Here is a 26,357-nt window from a genome sequence, read left to right as displayed (position 1 = left end):
GGGAGGAGGGTGCATGGGCGGCTCACTGTAAGGGTTCCAAGGAAAGGGAGGCAACAGATAGGGCGTGGCTATGGATCACAGATGCATCATAACCAAGATATTTCCCCAGGGATTTTTCAGGGATATGGGCAACAGAAGCAGCAGAACCTCGGCAGTTTCCAAGTGCAAGGGAGGGAGCCACCACTGTGTTGGACATGTGGACAGACAGGACACATTTCAAGAGTGTGCAGATACAGGGGGATGCAGCAGAATTGGGGAGGGCAGGGCCAGCATCCCTAACTGGGAGACCAGGATGATTATTATGCTCAGGACCATAAACAACAATGACAGATGCAGGACACATATCAACAGATGGCAGAGGCACAAACACAAGCACCACCAGCACAGATGCAGGTACCACAGATGCCAGTACCACAGTATCTACAAGCACCACAGATTTGAGGGAACACACAGCAACTAGCACAGATGCAGAATGAGGATGCACCAGCACGCAGTGGCGACATTATCCATCAGACAACTGGGGGGAGTGACATTGGTGGGGAACAACCCCTTTACAGGAAATGGGATGTCCTTGTTCCCTCGATAGGACAGCCCACAGACAAACTTGATGTGTCCCATCCAGTAGATCACACAAACCCAGCGACTAGGTCCTGCATTAGGGAAGGAACATTCACATTATCAGGCGATGCCATGAACACTCAAGGATTCTCTGGGGCTTGGGAAGTGGTTCCTTTCACAGACAATGGGCCTCATTATAAGTTTGCCATTTGGGAACTACGGTACCAGTAAGCTTGCCGGTACCGTAGTTCCTGGACCAGCAAAGTACGAGTTGTGCTTGCGGGTGCCTTTCTGGCTTCCCCATTCCCATTGAGCTCTTTGAGGCTCAAATGGGAATGGGGAAGAATTGTTCAAGGCCGTAATCTCCCGGTAATTTCCCCATTTCTGGGCGGCAGAAAAAACAAAATACTGGTGGAAGCCGTGCCTGTATTACAGCCAGCCTCCTAATGAGGCCCAATGTCTCGCTTTCTGAGATCACGATCTATCACTACCTTTGCTTTACTTTCAACATACTGTAGAAGAGGTCCCAAGCACGACCCGCACTCAAATCGTTCATTTTGAAGTACCAGGAACTTTCACACCAAAATATGTGACATATGATGAGCAAATAAACCAGCAGAGAGCCGCAGTGGGGCTCTGTCCAGTACCTATCAAAAGAACAGCACCTACTGACGCCTAAGAAAACCTGGACAGTAAGGTATCCATTGAGAAGGCCATATCGACAAATAAAACAAAATGAAGAATGTCAGAGCACAGTCACTGAAGAAGCTAAAAAGATACTGAAGGAAGGCGAATGGTGACGTCACAAGAACCTGGACTGACTCACATATAGAAGATATGATAACCTGCGAATGTCAAAAAGAGACGAAAAACCATGGATAAGTGACATCGTGAGATTAATGTGAAATGAGTGATGTCAAATGTAAGAAGTGTATGCCATAAGCGTGATGAAGACCTGCAGCCTGTGTACACGTGTACATATGCTTGGAACTGCAAGAAAGCTAAGAAAATCATGCAGCTTGCTATGCTTAGTAGTAAGATAGATTGAGGCAAGCACCACCTATACATATCTACCTCAAAAAGGAGCATTTTATATAAGTATACTTCCACTATGCACAAGAGCAGAATCAACCAAAGGTTACTAATGGTCTCAGGAGAGGAGCCCCTCAGCACGTAAATCAAAAACTAAAAACAGAGAGAAACTCAGACGCATGTAAATCATGCCAAGAAGCCAAGGTCGTATCGGCTGAAATAGACCAACAGTAGATACAATTAATGAAGCAAAGAACAGAGTATCCTATTCCGAGAGGTCGAGATAAGCCGCAGAAGGCAGGTAGTGGGCAAAACTAAATCAAATACACAAATTGCATGGCGAATGAGACGATTTCATGGTGTCTGAATCACGTGACCAGCCAAGCGAGAAGAGATGAAACTTTCACACCTACACGTGGCCTTGTTCCATGCACAGATATCTGAACTTTTCCAGACAGAGATGCAGTCTCGAGGCCAACCACAAAGGAATAATTGACACACGACCACTGAGGTGATGATTGATTGTAGCAATAATTGGAGGAAGGCTGGGGGAGCAGAGGAGTACCCTGCACCTGGCCGGCTATTCTGCACGCTGCTAAGCTAGTGGAAAAGTATGAGTGGGGTTCTTGCCAACCCAATCATAGTGGACCAAGTAATCTAGGGTCCTATAGTTAGTAGAACCAATGAGACATCGTACTTTTAGTGACGTCCACAGTAGCCATTTTGAAGGAAGGGCTTAGATGCCCCACCTGACACTGTTTATCCAATCCCCTCACTCCGTTACCATATACACATATAGCATCTATATTAAAGTTACCTTCCTATAACCAATAGAATTGCATGCAACATTTTAAGCATTACTCGTTAGTGATGATGAGTTTTTAGTATAAATGATGTGTTTTTCATGAAGTTCGTTGGAGTTGTTGAAGCGAGACGGAATATCAAGCAATAGCTGATGTTCATGAACTCCCCGTTTTTTTTCTTCTTGTCATTAAACGGACTCCCTTTGCCAAACCATTGAGTTGTCATTACTGATTTGATGCTAGAGTATTAATTTGCAACCCCATCCATCTCATGGGTGCTGCTACTCATCTTAAAGTGCTATTGGCCAACCGCCAGCTTTATGGGCCGGTTGGGGTCCTAGTGTACACTACACCTGTAAACATTCTAGGAAGAGACATTATGAGCAGACTGAACATGACAATTTCATTCACAGACATGGGAATAATATGCTCCACATCAGGAATTCACATGTTAAATGTAAGACAGATTGTACAAGCACACTGTGGATACACAGTACAGAGGGGGTTGCCGGTGGACCCAGAGCTGTTCCAATATGGAACTGACATTGCCATTGCATGGCTTCCAGGCATTGCAGGGAAAATGTGTCGAGTTCCAAATGAGTACCTATTCAGGCAAGAAACACCAATGGACGGGCCAGAGGGAACAATAGTGCCAATAGAAATAGAGGCAGAAGTGGCAAGAGAGGATGGGATTGCAGTGCACGGGATGGATGACACCGGGCGGGCATGAAGAGCAGTGATCGCAGTAGCAGAGGGGTTCAGGGTGACCACAGTGACAGACGACAAACTATTCAAGGAAGAGAGACAGGAACTAGAGATGGCGTTCAAAGTGAGTATAACCTACTGGTTACAGATACACTACAGAGAGGTGCCAGAGAGAATGGCACTGGCACTAGAGGTACAATCAGCATTTTGGGAGGAGTACATGGCTAAGGTACCTAACAGCCTATGGACCACAAGTCCCTATAACATGGGTTGCATAAAGAGCATAGTGGGAGTGAAGATCAAACTGAAGCCAGGAACAATTTTTCCAAGAGTAAAACAGTACCCCCGAACCAAGGAAGCAGATGAGGGCATTCATGAGACAGTCACAGCCCTAATTGAGAGAGGCATTCTTGTACCACCAGAGTCCCCCTGTGATACAGCAGCGTATCCTGTGCTCAAGGAAAAGGGAGTGTCATGGCATTTTATATATGATTTAAGACCTCTTAACCACATTGTAGAAGCAGATTATCCTTTAGTTGCAAATGCAGTGATAATTTTGTTCAGAATTCCGGCAGAAGCTGCCTTCTTCACATTCATTGATTTGAAGAATGCGTTCTTCCCAGTGCCACTACACCCAGACTCACAAGACTTGACCAGCCTTATGTATAGAAATCAGAAGTGGAAACACACTTGTTTGCCACAAGGGTACTGCGAGTCACCATCTGTCTTTAACAGAGTGATACAGATGGACCTGAGCAACATGCAGACGGAAAGAACAGTTTTTACAGTATGTAGATGACATTTTGATTTGCAGCGAGACAGAAGGCCAATGTAGGCAGGACTCAGTACACATGCTAACTGTGCTAGCAGACAAAGGGTACAAAGTGGACCAGGCCAAGTTAAAGTACTGTCAGAAGAAGGTGCGAGAAGAAGGACGATATCCCCAAATGGCCAACAGATCACCCCAGAGAGAGCAGAGACAATACACAAAACACCTAAGCCCATTAAAGTGAGGGAAATGTAACAGTTCTTAGGGCTATGCAACTACTGCAGAGCATGGGTCTTTGACTATAGTACATACACAAGTCCACAACTGGGCACCCTGATAAAAGCACAGAAGGGGAACAAGACACTGACGTGGACCACTGAGATGACTGAAGCATTCGACAATCTGAAAGAGGCAATATGCACAGCCCCACCGTTAGGCATCCCAGACTACAAAAATACATTCTTCTTGTTCTCACACACTGACGGTACAGTGATGAAGGTAGTACTGACACAGAAGACAAACATGGGCCATAAACCAATAGCTTACTACAGTGGACAACTTGACCTAGTAATGAGAGTACATTATCCATGCAAACAAGCTTTGGCAGATGCCGCCTTGTCAGTGGAAAAGTCAGCAGCAATAATGATGGGGTGCAACACCACTCTTTACATGGATCATGCCCTCTTTGAGATACTGCAGAAGCCAAAGACTACACTGACTACACAGAGAGCATCAGGGTATGAGGTGATATTATCAAATGTAGGAGTGCAGTTAGTGAGATGCAGGACTGTAAACCCAGCAACATTTTTGGCAAATCTCCTCCGGGTAGGAGACTATGCACACAACTGCACAAACATCATAAAGATGTTCAGTGAGACACGTAAGGTAGAGGAGGATGCACTTTAGAGGGGATGTGGTCTATATTGACGGTTCTTCAATAATGGATCAAACTGATGGGGTCAGACATACTGGGACTGCAGTGCTAAGACTGAAGGCAGATGGGAAAAGTGAGGTGATTGCAAGTGCGTGACTAACATCCCATTATTCAACACAAGCAGCAGAACTAGTGACTCTCCGACTAGCACTGGAAAACAGCGTAGAGAAGGAAGTGATGATCTAATCTGACTCCGCCTAAGTGATATCAACAGTACACTCAGTACTGGCACGATGGCTCAGGAGAGGGTTCAGGAGAGCAGACAGACCCCAGTGCAGCACGCGCCATTACTGGACAGATTGATTGAGGTAACTGCTTATCCAACAAAGGTAGCAATAGTGAAGTGCCAAACACACACAAAAGGGGAAGACCCTATCTAAAGCGAGAATAAAGCAGCATATTTGAGGCAAAATGTGCAGCATAGTTGGGAGAACTATGGGAGCGAAGAGAGAGACACAGTACACAAGGTGGAGCGAGAACCATGGTACTAAAGGAGGGTTACAATGTATTACCAGAGATGCAGATCATGGAGTTGCAAGGAACTGCACCAAAAGAGGAGAAGGAGCTATGGGTGAGGAGGGGGTGCTCAATGTCTCTGACAGACGCCTTATGGCGACAAAACAACACAGGAAAGGTGGTAATGTCACTAGCACTATTGAAGACATTAGCACAAATGCACTACCCCCACACACACGGGGAAGGAGGTGATTTCTACATGCATTGGAGAAACATGGTTCTGCCCTGGCTTGATGGAACACGTGGCTGAATTTGTAAGTAATTGCTGGACTTGCCAGTAGTTTACAGCAGGTCATACTTTCTGTCAGAGGAAAAAAACCAAGACCAGTAGGCCCATTTTAGCATTTACATGTGGATTATGTGGATAGGATCCAAGTCTGCCAAGGATACCGCTACATGATAGTGGTTGTCTGCCCATTCTCCTGGTGGAATGAGGCAGGTCCCTGTTCACATGCTGATGCCCTTAGAGTGGCTAAATTCTTGGTTAGGGAAGTGTTCCCGAAATGGGGCATGTGTGAGTTCCTGCGGTCTGGCAATGGCCCTTACTTCGACAACTAAATTTTTCAGCACATTACAGCACTGTTAGGAATTCAGCATAAGTTGACCTGCACATACAGCCCGCAAGCAAATGGAATGTGCGAATGCCTGAATGGACTCCTAAAGGAGTGCATAGCCAAGATACACCAAAGCACCAAGAAAAATTGGTTGCACTGTTTGCCTCTTGCACTGTTTGCATTGCCCAATAAGCTAGGGTCCGACCACCATTTAACACCCCATGAAGTGGTGACAGGATGGTGCATGCATCTTCCCTGGCTCCTCCAACAAGAGCATTGAAGCACTGTGAAAGTAGTGCAGATGTATTAGGACAGGAAATGTATGTATACATCACTTCTCTGGTGGCTAGAGCTTCTGTTATCTCTCACCAGATATAGTGGATCCAGCAGGGCCCAGAAGACAGCAAAGAGATCAACTGCGACAACGCATCACAAGACTGTGCACTGAAAAACACTCTGAAGGTTGCAGACAGCATCCTCTTGCGAAGCTTAAAAAGGCACTGGAATGTGCCACAGTGTACCGGCCCACACATGGTCGAACAGGTGGCAGACTGTGCTGTCAAGTTAGTAGGTAAAACTGTCTGAAACCACCTGCAAGAAGTCAAGCACTACAAAGTAGTGGCCTCACCTGGCAACAAAGTCCCTGTGACCGACAGGGCCAACATTTAGGAACTAGAAGAGCTACAAGTGCGTTCTGAACTTTCACGACTAGGAAGACCCGGACATCCCATGGTCACATGATCCCAAGCAGCAGAAGTGATGACCGGAACACTTGAAGACGTCAATTAAGAACACAATGTCCATTTGTTATTTTTCTCTTGAGCACACACAGGGTCTACATGAAAGCCAAGGAGATTGTACTGTTTGTGCAAATCCATGGTGCCTTCTACCTGTTACCTAGAAACATTCTCCAACCAGTTTGTCCATACTGTAAGGAAACATAGCAGATTCAGAGCCTGATCCCCTGGAGTATATTATCGAGTATTTGGCCCAAACATACCCTCAGCACAGTGATCCCCCAGTACTGGCCACGCTAAGAGACCCATCAGTAAGAAGGCTGTGGGAAGAGCTGTTTGCCTTTGCCATCAGTGACTATTTGGTGCGCAGGGTTTAAGAGTGTTTTACAATACTAACACAATAAAGCCTTTCTTATGATATGATATGTTATGATATGATATGGCATTTATTACGCACCTATACACAAGTGTATACACTTAGCGCATTTCAGGCAGGCAACTGTAGCACCAAGCTGCCAGGATTAAGTAGCGTAAGTGGAAATGAGGGAAACAGTAAAGAACATTATCATTTTGTCATGTCTATTACTTTCGAGTGGGTTAATGGGATTCGTATTCCGGCAATTATATATTGTTGTTAATGCTACTGCTGTACCCTATACTAACATGCCCCTGACCCAAGCAGGTGGAGCAACCATTTCAGATCGACGAGAGAACACTGCTGACAAGGTAAGGACCACCATATGGTTGATTGCATCCTCCATTTGCCTGTACACGTGATAGCTTCCAGTGCCCCTTCCAAAAAAATCATTAACCAAAACTACAGTAAACTTCATGCTGCAGACCTAAAAACCTATATGAAATCTATCATGAATGTTTCCTTAGATGTAGAACCCCAATGTAGGCTGGTAGAAATCTACAAATCAAAGCTCAATAGCCTACTCAACAAAAATGCACCCTTAAGAACCAAGATAGCACTTGACTGCCCCAACCAGCAAAACTGGTTTACCCCAGAATTAAGTACATTAACAAAGGCTAAATGACAGGCTGAGCGAGCATGGGCAAATATCTAAATGTGGAAAACAGAGACAAATGGATATCAATGGAAAAGATATATAAAACCAAGATCTTTGATGCCAACAAACTCTACTGTGATGATCAAATCAAATACGCAGGAAATAACACCAAGAAACGTTTTGAACTATACAGAACATGGTAAAAACCTACAGCCCTCACCCATTCTTTTGTCCCTAATAAGGATGCCTCCAACAAAGTACAAAAGGCTTTTCAGAACAAAGTCCTATTGGCTCGTGATAAAATTCAAAACAGGCAAAATATCATAAAAACATCTTGCAAACAAGATTCAGGTACTGACCAAAAAGAAAAGAATGCGTCTTCAGGTTTTTCATACAACTCCATCACCATGATCTTCTCCCTGCAAAAATTATACTAAAGAACACTGACATCTTCGCCCCTTTCCTTATCAGGTTCATCAATGCCTCCTTTTCACATAGAAATGTGCCTACAACCATCAAGGAAGTAGCAGTAACCCCCATTGTTAAGAAACCTGGAATTAGTATAAAAGATCCAGCAAACCTAAGGCCAATTAATTACCAACACCCCTTTTTTACTAAAAATGTTGGATAAAGCAGCAACACTACAATTACAGTCACACTTTGAAACATCATCAGCCTTTCATCCTAAACAATCTGGGTTTCGAAGTAACCATGGAACAGAAAGCACCCTGCTCGACTTGCAGACCCAAATGTTAGAGAGACTAGATGAAGGCAAGACTGGGCTGTTGATTCTCTTAGACCCCTCTGCAGCATTTGATCTGCTGGATCATTCACGCCTGCTAAAAACATTAGCCAATACAGGAAACTGCAGAAACCATTACCAATTAATGGATAAACTCATTCCTAACTGAAAGAAGTTCCAGAATATGCTGTCGCACAGCATGTTCTGACCCAGCTGCCATTAACTATGGAGTGCCTCAGGGTGCTTGTATTTCCCCAGCCCTTTTTAACAAATATATAAAGCCTCCATGTGAAAAACTAGGAGCTAAACTCATGTTCAATAGAGCCGTAACGTGAATGAAAGGCGTTAAAGCCTTAGTAAGGCTTGAATGCTTTGCATTCAAGCCCCTGCTAATTTTCTAGGATTTGCATGGCAGAAAGGAGGGGCGGGACACAACTTGCATCTCTGCCGCTCCCTTCCTCTCCACCATATAAATGTTTCAGCATCTGCACTGGCTGGATGTTCATGCTGCCACAAATGCTTGCGATCCCTATGAGTTTGGCCTGCTTTATGCACCAGCATAAATCAGGCGGGCCCCACAGGGTTCCATTGTTCATGCACCCTGCCATGGGCATGTGCAATTGCATTTAAGTCCTCCCTGACAAGCAAGCATGTCGGGCAGGGTTTAATTGTAATTGTAGCAATGTAAGCAACGCTCACAATGGCAATGGCAAGCAGGGCTCAGAATGAAAAGTAAACGCTGCCTGGCATAGCAGCATTTACTCAGTTTGCACTGCAGAGTGCAAATGTGAAGGGCAAAGGCAGCGTACACGCTTGTATGCCACCTTTTGCTATTTATATTTTCACCCCGCAGTGCAAAAATGACAAATTTGGCGGCAGGGAGTCGTTGTCTGCTGCCAAATTACTCCTTTTCAGGAAATTGCTCCTTAGAGTCTAATTTCTAAGAGCATCAACACTAGACAGTGAGACTGCTCCAAATAGCTCATGTCAGACAGTGCAGTCCTTGGTCTGTGGTCACAACTTAGGGGTCACCCGTGGCAGTGCAGTGACAGAGGACTTTGCAAAAACAAACTTAAACAACTGCAAACCGGTGGACCTTAGAAGCAACCTGGTCACTCACTTGGCCAATGCCAGAGAACAAAGGGTATATAACGTATAAAACCTAGCACCATGTTGACAAATGCATACCTCAGACCCTTAAAACACAGAAATGAAACATTCTTGCTTAATATATAGCATTTGCATGAAATTAGTATAAACATTAAAATGGACTCACATCCTACTCTTGAAATGGCAGACATGCGACTCTACCTGAATTTTGCAAAGATGACTGAACCTCAGTATATGCTTTGTTGGTTTGTTCGGAGTTGGTTATATCCAACTGAAGGAGGGAAAGTCTTGGGGAACAGGCACTTCTTAATTCTTCTGCACCAGCTCCTTTTTTATTGAGAACCCCAGCAAACACTCGGAATCCTAGATCATCAAGGTACTTAGCCAATGCATGACCAAAACCAGAGTCGCACCCTAAGGGATGAAGGAGAGAAGACACCAATGAATACAGACAGCTTACATAGTCTTAACACACACCCAATAATGCTGCCCCAAATATTGCCGACAGTAATAGAACATGCTTCATCTCCAGCTCGGCACAAACTGTCATAGTTTTTGTCTATGTCCCATGACTGGAAATGCAATATTGTTTCAACATCCTTCCCACATCTTTGCTGGGGTTTAGACCTGTCTATTTAGTTCCCATTCAGTGAAGAAACAGGGCTCAGTTCCCACTAAGGGTCACCAATGAAGTTGAATGTGACAAAATTCCCTGCTTCACTCTTTGAGTAAGGGTTAGGTAGCCATTCCAGTTGGTGAGGGATAGCACCCCTCAATCATCCCAGAAGGACAGGTCAAACCACTAAATAAGGCAGATGGTTGTCAGAAAGGTATGGGAAGTGGAGATGTAGTTCAGGAGCATGCAGGGGGAAGAAGATGGAGGAAGTGAAGATGGAGCGGAGAGAAGGAGACTGGAGAGAGGTTAAGGGGAAAAACAAGAGGAGAGTTGATAACTAACATGGAGGTTGTGAGTGAGGAATTCTGGAACATAGAGACAAAGGTGAGAGCAAGAAGCAGGGGGGGAGTGAAAAGGATGTGACAACCAAGATGGAGGAAAGTCAAAAGATGGAGAAAGAACAGGAGGAAGAGAAAAATCAGGGAGTGGAGAAGAACAGAATGTGAGAAGGAGAGAGAGGAGTGACGGTTGGAAAAAATAAGAGGATAAATAGAGAGACATGAACCAGGCGGGACAGAAGCAGACCCAGAAGAGAAGCAGGCACACTAGAGAAGGGAAGTAAGGGTGAGTAGGAACAAGAAGGTGGTTGAGTGTCAAGGAGATGGTAGAGCTGATACGAGGGAAGTACAGGGAGAAGAGGAGTAGACCCCTTTTGGTAGAAGATCATCCCTTCTTGTCAATGGGGCAGAGAAAGGTGGGATGTTGGGGAACAGAGCCAGGTCCCACAAGCCAGAGGAAAAGGTACAATATTGAACCCAGCATAGAGAGTAGCCTAAGCCCAGACCTTGGTGGAAAGCCTCGGCCATGAACCTCGGCCATGAACCTCCCTCTTTCTGCCACCTAGTCCTAATGTGCTGAAATGCAAGAGGAAGTGTCTTGTGAGAGCAAGAGTAACCAGGACAAGAAGAGTACCTCAACCTGAAGGAACTAGGAACCAGGACAAGATATGCAAGTCTACTTAAACCGTCAGACTGAGTGACTGAAAATTGCCAAATACCTATTGAAAGAGACCCCAGATTGAGAGTATTTTTTTAACCTGCAACTTTTCTCTTGGGGGGTTTTGGGGAGCTGTAAGAAACCTGAAGGTGTCTCACTTACTAGTGCCCGGGGATCTGTCATCCAGATGGCCATCGCTATTGGATCCAGTTCGTGGTGGTGGACCAATGCAGGAGGATCACCTGAATGGGTGGGCCTCAGGGAGTGGAAGTGGGACATCGACAGGTGAGACATGGTACCCCCTTCCCTATAACATGTTTTCCCCATCCTACCCATGTAGGATATTCCAAGGTTCTACCCTCCCCTTTTCCAACACAAACACTTTCTTATACTGTGAAAGACAATGGACTATCACCACAGCCATTTACCTAACATGTCCCAACACAAGTGTCAGGCAGAGTCAGCCAATTGATAATAACTACAAAGGCAGAGCACGAGAGCACACTTTGAGCAAGGCCGAACACACAAGGAAACTGCTATACCAGACCGGCAGTCCAAACGGAGGAGAAAGGCGGTGAGACCTGGAGGGACAACAAGGAGGAAATTGCCCTTTCCCTTTTCAACTCCGACCCGCAAGGCCTCCGAAAGAGGAATCATAAGGCTGTGAAGTCCAGCTGGCGTGTGGTGTGACAGGTTTCAACGGCATACAGGGCCTTCCCACGCTGATAGCCAAAGCAGGGAGAAGCACTTGCTGCTGTGGTGCCGTCCTTGACTCCCGAGACAAGAAGCTCCAACAGTTCAGCACAGCTGGTGTGTCAGAGAAGACTGATAATAAACAGAAATGTGCTGAGCCCAAGGTTGCAGGCGGCAACATTGTTGAATAAAGAGCTTGTATAATTGAACTTTAAAGAAACTGCAGTAAAAGGTCCAGAAGCAGAGTGGACCAGTGCCGCGGGGGCGCTCATTCCAAGTACTCTGACTGGAGCCTTTTTGTGTTGTGCTGCTTTATTGAAACTATGAGAACCAAGTGGCCTTAGGAGAGGCTTGCGTGAAGTGTCAAAGTGGTCCTACGAAGATTGAGCAAAACACCTCGTACACTCGAAAGTCTTTGACACATTGAAGAAAAGAGAGTTAACTGTGAAATTGACAAATGTGAACCCGATGGAGCGATGCCTGTGAATTTAGGGTAAACATGATATACCTGTGAACATTGTGGCGACAAGTGTGAACCCGGCTGAGGGATGTCCACAGTGAATAGCTGTATAAAAGGACATTGAGACTTTTGAATGTTACGTTTTGAGTGAAAGGCCGTAGTGAACCCTACTGAGGGAGGATAACATTGAAAAAAGGATCAGAGCGCGGCTGAGGGGGATCCAAGGGGAGAAGAGCAATGACCCAAAGTGAAAGATTACCAGGATCAGAGCCTGGTTGAGAGGGATCTAAGGGGTGAAGAGCAATCGCCCAACATGAAACATTACCAAAGGAAATTTTGTTTGTTTATTGTTTATGGTTCAGCAGGCCTTCGAAGGCAAGAGACTTTGCACAAAGAGACCTGGTCCCAGAAGGTCCTGGCATCATTGAAGGGAACTGTAACCTCATGTTGGCTAGGCCCAGGAGTGTGCTGTGCTCAAGAGTCCTGCTAAAAACGTGGGAAAGGGAGACCCCAATCATACCATCCAGACTTATCACTTGGTGAGCACTTCTTTCTTTTCTTGTGAACATTATCCCACACTATTTTGTAAAATAGGGGTAAGGATTGGCAATAGTTTTTTTTTTTTTTTTTTAGTACAGGCCCTTTTATTTTGACAAGACCCCACTAGTACTGCCTTATTATTATTTGACGTTTGTAGCTTCCTCCCATCTTAGATTTAGGTTTAGATTAGGTGTTTTTCTCACCCATTTATACAGTTTAATAAACACCCTTGAACTGTGATTGCTTGTGTCTGTCTTTACTGTTGCCACCATGAGTTCCTTACACATGGTGTCAAACGTGTGATGTGTTTCAACTGATAGAAATTGAGACCCATGCTAATAATTGTGGTACCACCAGAAGGGGAAAATAAAATAGTTGATCTCCTAGACTCTGACCGCGTGTCCACACTGAAAGAGGTGTTGTCCTCTCAACTGCTTGTCCCACCTGGTAACCTGGTAGTGTTGCTAGACACCCTTCCGCTCTCCCATTACAACATACAACCTTGGGACCGAATAATCCTAAAAGTTCGGCCTGTCTTTTCTTTTATCAGACCTAGTGCTCTGAATCCCCCTCCCTCTGAGCCCTTTTTTTTTTGGTAGCCAGTCATCATTTGTCGCGGGACCATCAGGGTTAAAGATTGTTTTACCAAAGTCCACTCCTTGGACAGACTCAGAATCAAAAGACTCTGAGGATTTTGAAACCTTATCTGAGGGACTCGAGAGTTGTTTCTTTTATGATTCGGACACCACAGAAGGAACCCTTACACCCCCGGAAGAAATGGCCGACCTAGCCAATGACATCGCCCAACTGGTGGCCCATCAGATACAGGCCGAAAAATAGACTCCAGGAAAATGTAAATAGATTAATAGAATTGCAAACGAGACCCTTACTACCGCAGGGCGTACTTCAACCATATCTTGAAGGGGAAGATTTAGAAAATTGTTTCCTAAACTTCAAACACCTGGGCAAAAAACTGGGATGGGAAGAGATCCTTAAAATATGCTATTTGGGTCCCTTGTTGAAAGGCGAACTACAAACTTCTATAAAACTACTTTACCTTGCACAGAGAGCCGTGGGGCAGATCTGCAATTTATATTGGCAGAAATTACGAGCCATTAGGTTAAACCCGGGAGAAACTCCTTTAGAGCTGGGTGAACGTTTCAAAAATACGGTGGCCCCATGGACTAATAACAAATTCCTAGAGGAACTGACGGAGAGGATTACCCTATAACAATTTACTAATTCCTTACCCCATTTTTTGCAAAAGTCCCTTCTTCAGTTAAAACGACCTACCCTAGCCATGGCCATTGAGACTGCAAAAAAACACTTGGATGCAGCTAAACACTTCCAGTTGTCCAATCAATGGGATGAATGGAAAGATCATAAACCCGTCCATCAACCTGAACCTCGACCTCAGGGAATAGATAAACAAGGGTGGTCGCATAGGATCAAGGAAGGGACGCCATGAGAGATAGTAAAAATTAGGAAAACTGATCCGAAGGCCAAGGAGGAAAGCAAAAGGGAGGAATTAAAAGGAAGCAGACCACCTCCTCTGGTCTGTTTTTCCTGTATAGAAACAGGACATTTAGCTAGGTACTGTCCAAAGAACATAAAGGACGAACCTATGGAAATAGGCTGTTTGTAGGGCGAGGATTGGGAAGGACCCAAGGAAGAGCTAGAGACCTTTAGCATCTGTTTATGTCAAACTCCCACCGATTTCACATATGAAAATGCTCGGGTGAATGGGAGGCAAGTAAGGGCCTTGATCGACTCAGATAGTAAGCAAGCCGCTATGCAGGCCAATTTAGTTAAATCTAAAGCCCTAGATAATGCGGCCCTAGTTAAAGTGACATGTGTACATGGAGACAATGAAGTATACCCCAAAATACCAGTACATATTGAAATCCGGGAAGAATCCTGTGAAATATCACCCATAATTCCCGGGCTCATTGAAGAAGTTATTCTGGGGCAGGACTTCCCCCTTCTTCTCTACTCTCTTACAAGAATCTCCACATCCCTTTGGAGATTTTCTACCCCAGAGATCCTGGCAGGCAAACTACTACTCCCAAAACTTTCCAATATGGGACTGGGAACGCGTTGCGTCTATGAAACCCAAAACAGCCCTTGAAACCCAATTCATAGGTTATTCTAGAGAGACCGGTCCAATCACTCCACCTCTACCTACATTGATCAAACCATTCAGTCGAATATGCGGGAGTTCCTGGACATCTCTCATCCCTATTCTCTTCAGGTCTTAACAACGGGGAACCTGGACAGAGTATAGGCATATCCACCTCGCATAGGGGAAGGGTATGTGAGAAACCTGAAGGTGTCTCGCTTACTAGAGCTGTCATCCAGGTGGCCAGGACACGGCCATCGCTATTGGAACCAGTTCTGAGACAGTTGTGGGTCATCCCCTGCTGCATCTGCTTTCTGAGCTGCTACTAGCATATGCAGCCCAGCCAGAGAAAAGAATTTGGGGCCCCCACACTTTGCTGCTGCTGTTGCCTTCTGCTGTCTGCCTGCCATGGAACTATCACAAGAAAGCTCAAGGCAGAAGAACATCGGGAAAGAGCAGCAGCAAGGACTTTGAGACAGCCCTGGCCAGGATGTCTCCCAATTAAGGGTTTTTATATAGTGTTTGTACAATGCACTGCATGGGCTTTGTATATATTTTAAAGGATGTTTTTACATTGTTTTAAGATTTAAAAGGACTTGTTTAAATGTTTTGTTTTTAAGGTTTAAATACGCAGCTGCTTAGGTTAAAGTATGTGTACATAGTGTCTTGTGAGTCCCCTTTTTTACAAAACTCTCAAAAAACCCTGCTGATGTACAGGAAGAGAAAAGCATATAACGACTAAAAGAACCACACTTCAACATTCCTTTGTCTGCCTTTCTTTTGGTGTGCCAGTTACTTCAACCAAGTGTCTTTTTCCATTAGGGTATTTTGGGAAAATCCTGCCCTTTTTCTTTTTTTTTTTCCCTTTCCCGTGTCACAGCGGGGCTCCCCGGGGTGAACTTGGACCCAGGTAAACAAGGAAGGAGACAGGTAAGAGGCCAGTCAATTATTCAGTAAAGGTATTAGAAGTATATTGTGTGCATGCTTGCAGCTGTCTCCCTATATGGTCTGTGGTATCATCCCCCAGAGACACCAATGAGGATGCAAGAAAATATAAAAACTATTAGAATTGCTTTTCTGCTGCCCTTCCGCATCTAGAGTTCTTTCTCCTAATCAGCTCCTGCCATGGACTGACGTTTTTGGTAATTGTCATTATTTCATGCCCCTGCCCGTGTGGCTGCTGTTTGCTATGCATCATTCTCTTTTTCATCCCCTCCCCCTTATCAATCTGCTCCTGCTACTCTTTCTGTCGGTCTCCTTTCTGTTCAATGTTCCTTGCTCTCAATTCATCCACAGCTGCCTTGTTTTACCCAGCAGCTCCTATTCTATGTCATGTCAATCAAAGCCATCCTGCCCCTCAATGTAGTTTTGAAAGAGTCACATCCCAGGGGGCACCCATCAAAGCCTTCCGTCAGTAGAAGTACCCACTATACTTCCATTAAGAAGGCATCAAGCAAAATCTCATGATAATTTTTTTTTTATTTATTTATTTTTTATTTGTGTATAATCTTTTTAGATTTTTACAAAGCGTTTTTTTTCGTCATTAAGAGGTAGATGGACTCTTTGGTCGTCTAGACTGTGCGGGGAGATCTGGGACACCTTCTAGCTAATGGATACAAATTCGCGTTGGCATCAATGGAGGTTGGTCTTTTCCATGGCGATGATTAGAAGTTTAGCCGTCGGAATTAACCATCTAGTACGAGCTCCTGTGATTAGACGGTTCCACCACGTATCTTCATCGTCTACGAAAGAGTTTATGCGTAGAGGGCCAAAGAAGGCGTCCCTTTCTTGTGCAATCGCCGGGCAGGCCATCAGTAGATGTCTTGTAGTTTCTATTGTTTCTGAATTTTTGCAGAGTCGACAAGTTTTGTCCTTAGATGCTGCTCTGATAGCTAAAATTTCCTGGGTGGGTAGTAGGTTGAGACAAGCTTTTAGTAGAGTTTTCATTAACAATTTACTAGGGTATTTTGTGCAGTACTCCATAGGTTCTCTAAGCTTGTTAGGAGCAGGTGGCAGATGGCTTAGCAGTTTGTTTGATACTGCTTTTTCGTTTGTGTTTATCCAATCTAGCCATTCCATTTTTGATTTGATTCTTAAAGGATTTTGGAGTAGATCTTCTTCTGAACACGCGATCTCCTGCAATGTTTGTTGTTGAATTTCATCCCAGTGTTTTAGCATCTTGTTGTTTCCTTTCTTGATTTCTTCGTTAATCATGCGGTATATTTGGAGGCTCTCCGGGTGTCGAATCTTTCTAAATAGTTGCATTGTACTTTGGGCCACTATTGCAGTCAAGGAGAGCAGGCCAAGTTCTCGCCTTATTGCAGCAGACAATGTGGATTTTGGAAGACCAAGTACTGTTCGCCAGATAAAGCCTTCCAATTTAGGCCAGAGAGTGGACGGGATTGAAGGGGTTGCATCCATGCCGTATACCAGGGACGGAATTACTTTTGCCTTATAGAACTGGATTGCAGGTAACAGGCTAAATTTGCCATATTTCCTATCAACTGCTCTGAGCTGGGCTGTTAGGTGTTTAGTCTTTGTCGATAAAGATTGTTGCATACTAGATGCGTTCTTAGAGCTGTCAATTTCGACCCCAAGATATTTAAACGCCGAGACGACTTCAATTTTTGGCTTGAAGAGGAACCACTACAGGCTCTCTTTCTTCCTATTTCTCTTTTTCTGCATGATCAAGATTTTAGTTTTTGATTTGTTTATCTCCAAATTATTGTCCTTGGTGTACTGTGCGAGGTTGTCCAGTTGGCGCTGGAGTCCGACCTGTGTATGGTCGAGGATTATCAGGTCGTCGGCATATAGAAGTCGATTGACCCTTACGTTGCCGACTTTGGGAGGAAATGACCTGATCGTATCTTGAGAATCTTTAAAGTCACCTAGGAACGATATGAAAAGAGCGGGCGCCAGCGGGCAGCCCTGTTTCACTCCACGGTGGGAAGGTATATGATTAGATAGTAGACCTTGGTTGTTCAGACGGACAGACACGCTGGTGTTCGAGTGGAGGGCAATTATGGGAGCCAGGATTTCATCAGGGCAGTTCCATGTCTTTAGTTTATTCCATAGTTTAGGCCTGTTAACTCTGTCGAACGCCTGAGATAGGTCGACGAATGCGAGGAAAACTCTTGGTGCGCCCGACAAGACTTTGTCTTTAATGATACTCAAGATCATTATATTGGCTGCAGTGCTAGCATTTTTCTGGAATCCAGTTTGTAGTGGGTCAGTAGAGGGAGAAAGACGTGCCCATTTCTGAAAGTAGCTCAGGAGTATTGTGGCGAAGAACTTACCTATGACATCCAGCAGGGCTATAGGTCGATAGTTGGAGGGGTCCTCTCTGATTCCCTTCTTGAAAATGGGGACGATAACTGCCTGAGTCCAGGAATCAGGTAGTGTCCTTCGGTTTTTGCAGTCTTTAAAGATCAGACTCAATACCGCTGACCAGTCGTCGGGGTATTCTTTTAAATCAGAGTTTGCTAACCCGTCCGGTCCAGGGGCTCTTGATAGTTTCAGCCTTTTGATGACTTTTTTTATCTCGTCTTCATCTGAGAGGTCCACCCATTTTCCCTCTAGCGGTCTCGTTGGAGGGTCGATAGACGTTAGAGGTGAGTCAAAGAGTTCTGAGAAGTGTTTGACCCAGTTTTCTTCGGTGACAGAGTTAATCATTTGGGTTTTGGGATGGCAGTTTGTTTGGTTGACCATAGACCAGAAGTCCCGAGATTTTTTGGTGGCTAAAGCCTTGAGCATACTCTCTGCATCTGATTGGTAGATGTCACATCTTACCTTTCTCAGCCATTGTTGGTATTTTCTCCTCTCAGTATGGTAAGATTCCCACAGGGTTGCTGTGTTCGACGCCGCTGCTTCTTTCTTTAGTTTCCTTAAGGATCTGCGTTTGGTTACCAGGGTAGCATTATACACATGGTTATGGTTAGACCATAGATCATTGGTGAGCTTCTGTGGTTTTTTGAAAGGAAGGAGCAGAGGAATGTAGCTGGGAATTTGTCCTGATCGATGGTTTGTAGAATAGATGGTCGCGCACACTGGTGTTACATTTGAGGTTCAGTAAGTTGTGTTCGCTAGCCTTTGTTCTAATTATTTTGAAAGAGGTTATGCGCTGGTAGACCTTTTCAGAGACAAAAAAGTAATCGAGGGTGGCTGATGAGCTATCACGTTCCCACGTAGATATCAGCATTTGGTCGCTCATAACGTTGGCTGCGTTGTGGAGGTTCCTGGAGGTCATTAATGCTAGCCATAGTTTTCCCCTTGACTCCGCCAGAGTGTAGGGAGAAGCTTTTGCCTTTGGCACGGCTTGGGCTACACAGTTTGCATTTAGGTCCCCACATATAAGAATGTTTGGGGTTTGATGTTTAATTCTGATTTCATCAATGATGTTGGCGGCTTCATCGCAGAAATTTTCTGGTGTTGTTTTTTGAGGGTTCCAATAGGCATTGATGATAGCGAGGGGTTCTCGAGAAGGTTTTCTTTCCACTGCGGTTTCGTCCGTCCATGTGGCAAGGACAGCCAAGAATCCATAGGTTGCTTCTATTTTCTTGATGATATGGATGCCTGAGCCTATGCGGGTAGCTGTTAATAGGCCGGATGACGGGCGACCCAGTGGGCCTTTGTAGGCCGGAGAGATCTCTATGTTGTAACCATCCAGTGCCGGTTTGTCCAACAGCCAGGTTTCCTGGAGGCAGAGGATGTCGTGTACTCCCAGGTTGTAGCTGTCAAGTTCAGTTAGGTGCATATGGCCTCTGTTGTTCCATGAGGCGATGGAGAGAAGAGGTTTTTCCTGTGCTTCTCGTTTTGGACGCGACGGGGGGGTCGGTGGACTGGCACCCCCTGTTTGCTGCTATCTTTTGATACCCGGTGTTAGGGCATCCCGTATCAATGACCAGCTGCCCTTTTTTGGCACCACGTCTGAGGTAGTAGTGGGCAGGTCTAATGTTTTTTTTCTGCTTTCAACAGCGTATTCCGGGGAGGATCGATGGTCTTGATATCGAACTCTCGAGGGGTGTCGGGGAGTTTGGTGTTTCCCTTTGTCGTTGTGATTTCTATGCTCTCTTCTTGTTGGGGTTCTCCCATTTCTGGAAGGACCATTTTTTGGTTTATCTGGTACGTTTGTTCGTTCCCAGGCTGATCTGGTGTAGTTTTGGATGGTTTCTCTCGATTGAGATGAAGTTTTCCTCCTTCTCGAAGATCCATATAAGTCCTCCGTTCGTGATTTGAATCTATATTTTTTGATGTCTGAGGTCTTACGGTTTTCTTCGTGGTTGCTAGTTGTGTTCTGAATTGGGATCTCGTTGAGTATAAAGCCCAACTGTTCTCACTCTTTGTAGACGCCCTGAGGAATTTCACGAAGTGCCGAGCTCCTGATATGAAGATACGCTTTTGCTTGCTTGGACCTGTGGTACGGCTCGATTAAGGTGAAATCATTTGAATTTAAGGCCTTTAGCGTGGGTACTTGTTTTAAAATCTTAAGCACTGTTCTTCTATTTTGAATAGGCGGGTAGCTCTTGTTGTAGTAACTTTTGGTCTTAAGAGAGTCTCTTTCTGGTTTGTTGGCGACGATTTTCGTTGCCTAGAGTCGATCTGCTCGGGAGGAGTTGCCAGGCGACCTGGTATCTCTTTCAGATGTGGTTGAATACTTCCCGAGAGCTGCGATGTCGTTGTTCTATCCTTATTCTCAGTTTTATGATTTAGGGATAGTTCCTTGGTTTTGACGTTCTTAGAACTGGGAGGGACCTTTGGTGCTTCAATTTTGGAATTGGTAGCATTTTCAACTTGTGGTTCTGAGCTTTTGATTGTGTCCCAGTGCTGTGTTAGGTCAATCATGGAGCTTCGAATCAAGAAGTCCTCCGTGGTCCTGGGAGAGGGGGTATCGTGTGGCTCTGCGTTGTCGTTATTTTCGCTCTGGTATCTAAAATCTTGGTTTTCATCCGTCGTTTTTTGTTGTTTTCTTTTTTTAGTGGTTTTCCTTGAAGCCAGCACTAGATCAAGCGCTGACACTGTTTCCGAGTTGGAAGAATCTTCTTGGGTGCCTATAGCGAGTTTCAGCACAGGATGGTTTCTCGTGGCGGCCACCGATTTTGGAGAAGTGTCACTTGGTGGCATAGGTTTCGGTCCTTTAGTCGGCGGGCGAGAATGTTTGTCAGTTGTTTTTAAGAACACCGGAGCCAATTCTATAGGTGTAGATGGTGGCATTGACCGGGTTTCTTTGTCAGCCATAGTTGTTTTTGCTAGAGTAGTAGATTTTAAGGAGTTTAGTTGTTCATCGAGTGAAGCAAGTTTCTGGTCCCAAGTGTCTCTGTCTGTCTTGTTCCTTTGTTCCAGGGCTGTAATGAAGCCTTCGACAAAGATCAGCTTGGTATGCATCATTGCTGTAATTGTGATATGATCTTTTAGGGAGTCACTGATGTTCTCATAGAGTTTCCCAAAGGGTGCTAATGCTATTGTTATAGCCGACATAATAGTTGTTAGGTCAGGTTTTTTTGAAAGTGATTCCTTGGCGCTTGGTGTAGATATTTCACTTAACCTCCTATTTTTAGGTGGTGATCGATCTCTTATTGTACATGGCGATGGTGGTGATGTAAATACATAGCTTTCATCTGTCTGGATCGATCTGTTCAGGTTTTTTGGTTGGATTGAAGGTTGGGCAGATTCCTGTTGACTCTTCGGTGGGTGGCCAGGAACGCTATACTGTCTAGGGAGTGATGGCAGTGCCGACTTTGTTTTGGTAGGTGAGTTTTCTTTTGGTGTGCACTCAGTGGCTCGTGGTTGTGCGCGCCCGTTTATTTCTTGTTCTGTGGGTGAAATGGGTTTATTGATGATCTCAGCTTGTATTTGCGTTTCTGTTTGTTTTGGGTTTGTTTTAGACAGCCCTGGTGCGGTGATTTTAACTGGGGACTGATTTTCCATAGTCTCACCAGGCGGGTTTGCCGTGGGCGGATTTTAGTCGTCCATAGGGGGTGAGGCGCTATTGGGGTTAGCGCTTCTTTCCGGTGTAGATTTGCCATAAATTGGTAGCCGGGGGTCTTTTTTGCATTTTCAGTCACTTTCCTTGCTTTGGGCACTGGGGGTAGGTAGGTCTTGGATAGCCTCCAGAATTTCCGCGTCCGATAGTTCTTGGTCCTGGTCCAACTCTCTTTTACATTGTTTTTTGAAAAAGTCTTTAAGAGCGACTGATAGAAGCGGATGCGGGAGGAGTTTTTTTGTTGCACCTTTTTTTTTGTATTTTGACGTTTGAGAGTTTTGTAAGCAAGACCTAGATTCCTTCAATGATTTTTGGCATGAAGGTTTGAGGGCTTTATCCAGAGGAGTCGTTTTTTTTTACTTTTGGTTTTTCTGTGTTTGGGTATTCTGTAATATAGAGAGCTCTGATACTGTAGAGTCAAATAGGTCTTTTCCCGCATATTGTTGTTTAGAAGAGGGTGCAAAAGGGTTGTTTGTGGTAACAGAGGAATGATCTATGGGGGATTGCAGACTTGGAACATTTGTTTCAGTGTTTCCTGCGCGGTCTAACTCAAAGATTTGAGACTTCCCTATTTGTAGGTTGGAGTGCGTTGTTTCGTTTACGGTCTGCCAACCATCGTTGTTCTGTTGTGGTAAGTCCGTGGTGGGGCTCATTGCTGCGTGGATTTGTGCCAGTACCAACGTGATTGCTGGGGTCACGTTTATTGCGTTCACGGCAGACTCGCCTTTGTGGTGATCCGGAGAGCTTGCTTTCTTGTCCTCTGCTGCTTGTAGCTGGTGTGAGGGGTTGGGTTTGGTCAGGGGGGGGAGATCTTCCTTCCCCTGCGAAACACGCCCACCACACCCCTCAGCTAGTTCATGGGTCGGAACCAGTCCTCCGACCTGCGAGAGTCCACCTGTCAAAGGAGTGTCTCCTCGGGCCTCAGCTGGCTCGGACAGCACTTGGACAGGGGCCGGCCGTCCTCCGACAGTCGCGGCTGCTGCTCCTCTCGCCGACCCAGGGGTACGGCGGTGAGGCTGTATGGAAATCGCAGAGCAGGGGGAGGAGGAGAGGATCGCCACCGCAGTATGCCGTCCCGGCGAACGAGGCGCAGAAGCACCCGTGGGGGAGAGGCATTCCTCCAGCTCATCGATCCGCAGCACAGGTGAGACGGGCAAGTTGGGAGGCATAGTCTGGTCCTTGGTTAGCGATGGCGGTGCGAATGCAGATTTGTTGGTAGCTTGGAAATTAAAGTGGTTTGAGGAGATCCTAGTCTCCGCATGCCCCGCATGTAGATTTGTCGGGGACAGAAAAGGTGAGCGCTGAGAAATGTCAAACGGGTTTTCAAAATCAAACCGCGTTTTTGACGATTTGGTTGCAGAATTGGTTGCGGTAAAGGGTGTGATTACACTAGTCTTTGTCTCCTTTACTTTTTTGGTTGGAGGCTTCTGAAGATGAACTTCAGGAGCCTTGTAGTTACTTCTAAGCCTTCGCACTTCCAAGGCTGATTCCGACGGTGACAGCGATTCCGATGGTGATGGTGATTCCGACGGTGTTTGGGGAAGGGTAGGCGCCCTGATCGAGGCTCCGATGGCGGGCTTCATCCGGGAGCAGCCGCGGACTGCCGCAGACTGCTCAAACCTCAGCTCAAAGCTCCGCTCACCGCTCTGCGGTGTCTGCTGAGTATAAGTGGGTCCTCCCACAAACGAGATGGTAGAAAGACTGCCGCAGACTGCTCAAACCTCAGCTCAAAGCTCCACTCACCGCTCCACGGTGTCTGCTGAGTATAAGTGGGTCCTCCCACAAATGAGATGGTAGAAAGACTGCCGCAGACTGCTCAAACCTCAGCTCAAAGCTCCGCTCACCGCTCTGCGGTGTCTGCTGAGTATAAGTGGGTCCTCCCACAAACGAGATGGTAGAAAGACTGCCTCAGACTGCTCAAACCTCAGCTCAAAGCTCCGCCCACCGCTCTGCGGTGTCTGCTGAGTATAAGTGGGTCCTCCCTCAAACGAGATGGTAGAAAGACTGCCGCAGACTGCTCAAACCTCAGCTCAAAGCTCCGCTCATGATAATGCCTCATGACATCTACTACAAAACACTAAAGTAGTGATATATTGTAAACTAGGCTCTGTTCAAAGGAACAAGGGGCACTAAGGTGGGTCACTAAGGGAAATAATCTGATTCATTGTTGTAAGCAACCTCAGAACTGGCGGTTGGCACCTGTGTACTCTGCAAGGTGACTGTCCAATCGATCCACTGCAGTGAATCACTGCAGCACCAAATCTTTTCAGAACGTTCACAGTGACCTGTAATGAGAACGCCATACAATAGCTCCCACTGACAACTGTCCCTGGTGCTCTTCTCTGAAGCAATTAGACTTTACAGAAGAGATCATCATCCAACTCCCAGACAAAGAGCCTCATTACAAGTTAGGTGGTAATTCCATGCTAAATCCGTGGAAAATAAATTACTGTCACCGCCACTTGGTCAGGTGGTATGTCTGCTTGATTAATAGTGGTGGTAGTGGTGTAATAACCCATTTATTGTGGGTCTATTGGACCCAATGGGGCTTTTTTGCAGAATTACCGCTGCAGAATTACTGCTGCTGTAATTCCACCAATTCTGTCAATTATTTGGCATTGAGTGGCAAGATTTACCTCCAGGGTTCCACCTGCAAGCCTTTAAGGTCAGTAACTGGCCTGTTACCACTCCTTTTTCTAGAGAGACTAGTACATAGTTTAGCCATGGGATGTTTGAGGAGTGGGTGATGTATTGTAAATTTCTCACCAGCAGGTTTGATAAGCATGCCTCCTTGTTAGGAATATCATTCAGAAATAAAGATTGGAGCCAGGGGGACTTCAGCTTCTATCTACACTAATCTCTGAATGTGTTTCGAATGTTGGGGCCAAATTGGGGAGTTCTAATAAGCATCAGCAAACATATATTTTAACTAACGAAGCTTTGCTGCGCCGTTATAGCCTATATGCCCTTACTATTATGTATGTAAAGGGTCGGGCCTTAAAATTAGTAGCAACGGTAAACATTCTGCCAATGCCAACGGTTGGCCCATACGAATTGATTGTCTGTCCATAAGCGAGAATAGTTTAAATGGTTGACGGTTGCAATATGTAACTTCCCTACAGTAAAACATCTACCCCGTAATTTCTTTTTAATACCAAATGATATTGTGGCAGAATCGGTAGCATTGATAGATACTCCGAAATCATTCAGAAAGAATGCAAACACATCTAACATTTTTTGCAGAGAATTTGGTGTCCTTGCAATGAGGACGCTGTCATCTGAATAAGATAACGCAGGTATTCTAAAATCAGCACCACAAGGAACTGGTGTTCCCTGCTTTGCAAAAATATAGTTGGAGGAAGTTTGTAAAGAAATTAAGCCAGAGCGGAGTCAGCACACAACCACAGCTCCTCTCTTTATCGGGAATGAAGAGGTCACCTTACTACCCCTGCTATATCTGAACTTGCCAATTTGCCAATATTCTGATTATATGTTGTCTAGCACGTCTGTAGGAATACCCAAGGAATGGAGTCTAGGCCAGAGTCAAAAGACACTGAAAGATCTATAAAGTCAGTGGATAGGTAATTTCTTGATTGGCAATGAATGTCCTACAGTTACCTATATATTGAGAACCTGCAACTCTTGCCTAAATCTGCTCTAAAACAGAGCTTGATGGACGAGACAACATTATTACTGTCGACCCAAGATTAAAGCAGATCAAGAACAATTTTAACAAATAGCTTAAATTAATTTTCTAATAAGGAAATTGGCCTATAACAGCTTACACTATCTTTATCTCCTTTCTTAGAAATGGACGAATAATTGCTTGCTGCTAAATCGCCAGAAACTTGCCTTTGATTAGCATGGTGTTTCTCAGAAGCAATACAGCCCATATCTCAAACCGGCATAGAAAAAATCTGACGGAAGGAACTCCACACGCTTGACCAGCTTAAAGGACATGATAGCGCTCGTACGTCCATGTAATTAAAACAAGGAGGATTACTTAAAAGCACTGCGCTTGCCAAAGGACAGATGTTTCCCGTCTAGGTAGTATGGTTCTACGTTATTTCGTCAACCACTTTTTCATCGTGGGACTTTTCATCGCCGACCCTTTCATCGGCAACATTTTTATTTTGTTTTATTTTTTATTTATGGGGGCTGTGCCCCCCCAAACCTTCACTTACTTAAATAATCTTTCCCCAAACCGCACAAACACCCCCCCACCCTAAAAATAAAATGCGAAATGCATGTATACCATACATTGGGCCCTTTATATGGAGCCCTACAAAAATGAGCAAAAATCTGTCATTCTTATGGGCCCGTTTGTAAGTAGGGCCTTTTACCACCATTTCCCAAAATGTGCTGGAGTTTGAGTCTCTCTCACTGCATCAGTCGGGTCATCCCACACTTGATCTTGGTGATCCCTTTTATGCTGCTTAATTGAGTCCTTAGATTCCTTCTTAAGCAAAGGCATCACTTTG

At 45.1% G+C, this 26,357-nt stretch overlaps 1 protein-coding gene across 1 annotated transcript in view; it reads right to left on the bottom strand.

The window, feature by feature from the left end:
- The window catches only part of HSD17B2 (hydroxysteroid 17-beta dehydrogenase 2), a 609,784-nt gene that overhangs the window by 423,041 nt on the left and 160,386 nt on the right, over positions 1 to 26,357 (bottom strand). The window contains exon 2 of the mRNA XM_069638513.1: positions 9,675 to 9,887. Coding sequence (XP_069494614.1) covers positions 9,675 to 9,887 — 213 coding nt within the window. The remainder of the gene's footprint in view (positions 1 to 9,674; positions 9,888 to 26,357) is intronic.

Source organism: Ambystoma mexicanum, chromosome 1q (assembly GCF_040938575.1).
Source record: "Ambystoma mexicanum isolate Mex_15411 chromosome 1q, UKY_AmexF1_1, whole genome shotgun sequence".
Classification (NCBI taxonomy): Eukaryota; Metazoa; Chordata; class Amphibia; order Caudata; family Ambystomatidae; genus Ambystoma; species Ambystoma mexicanum.
Note: the sequence above shows the minus strand (reverse complement) of the source record. Positions and strands in the feature narration are given on the sequence as shown.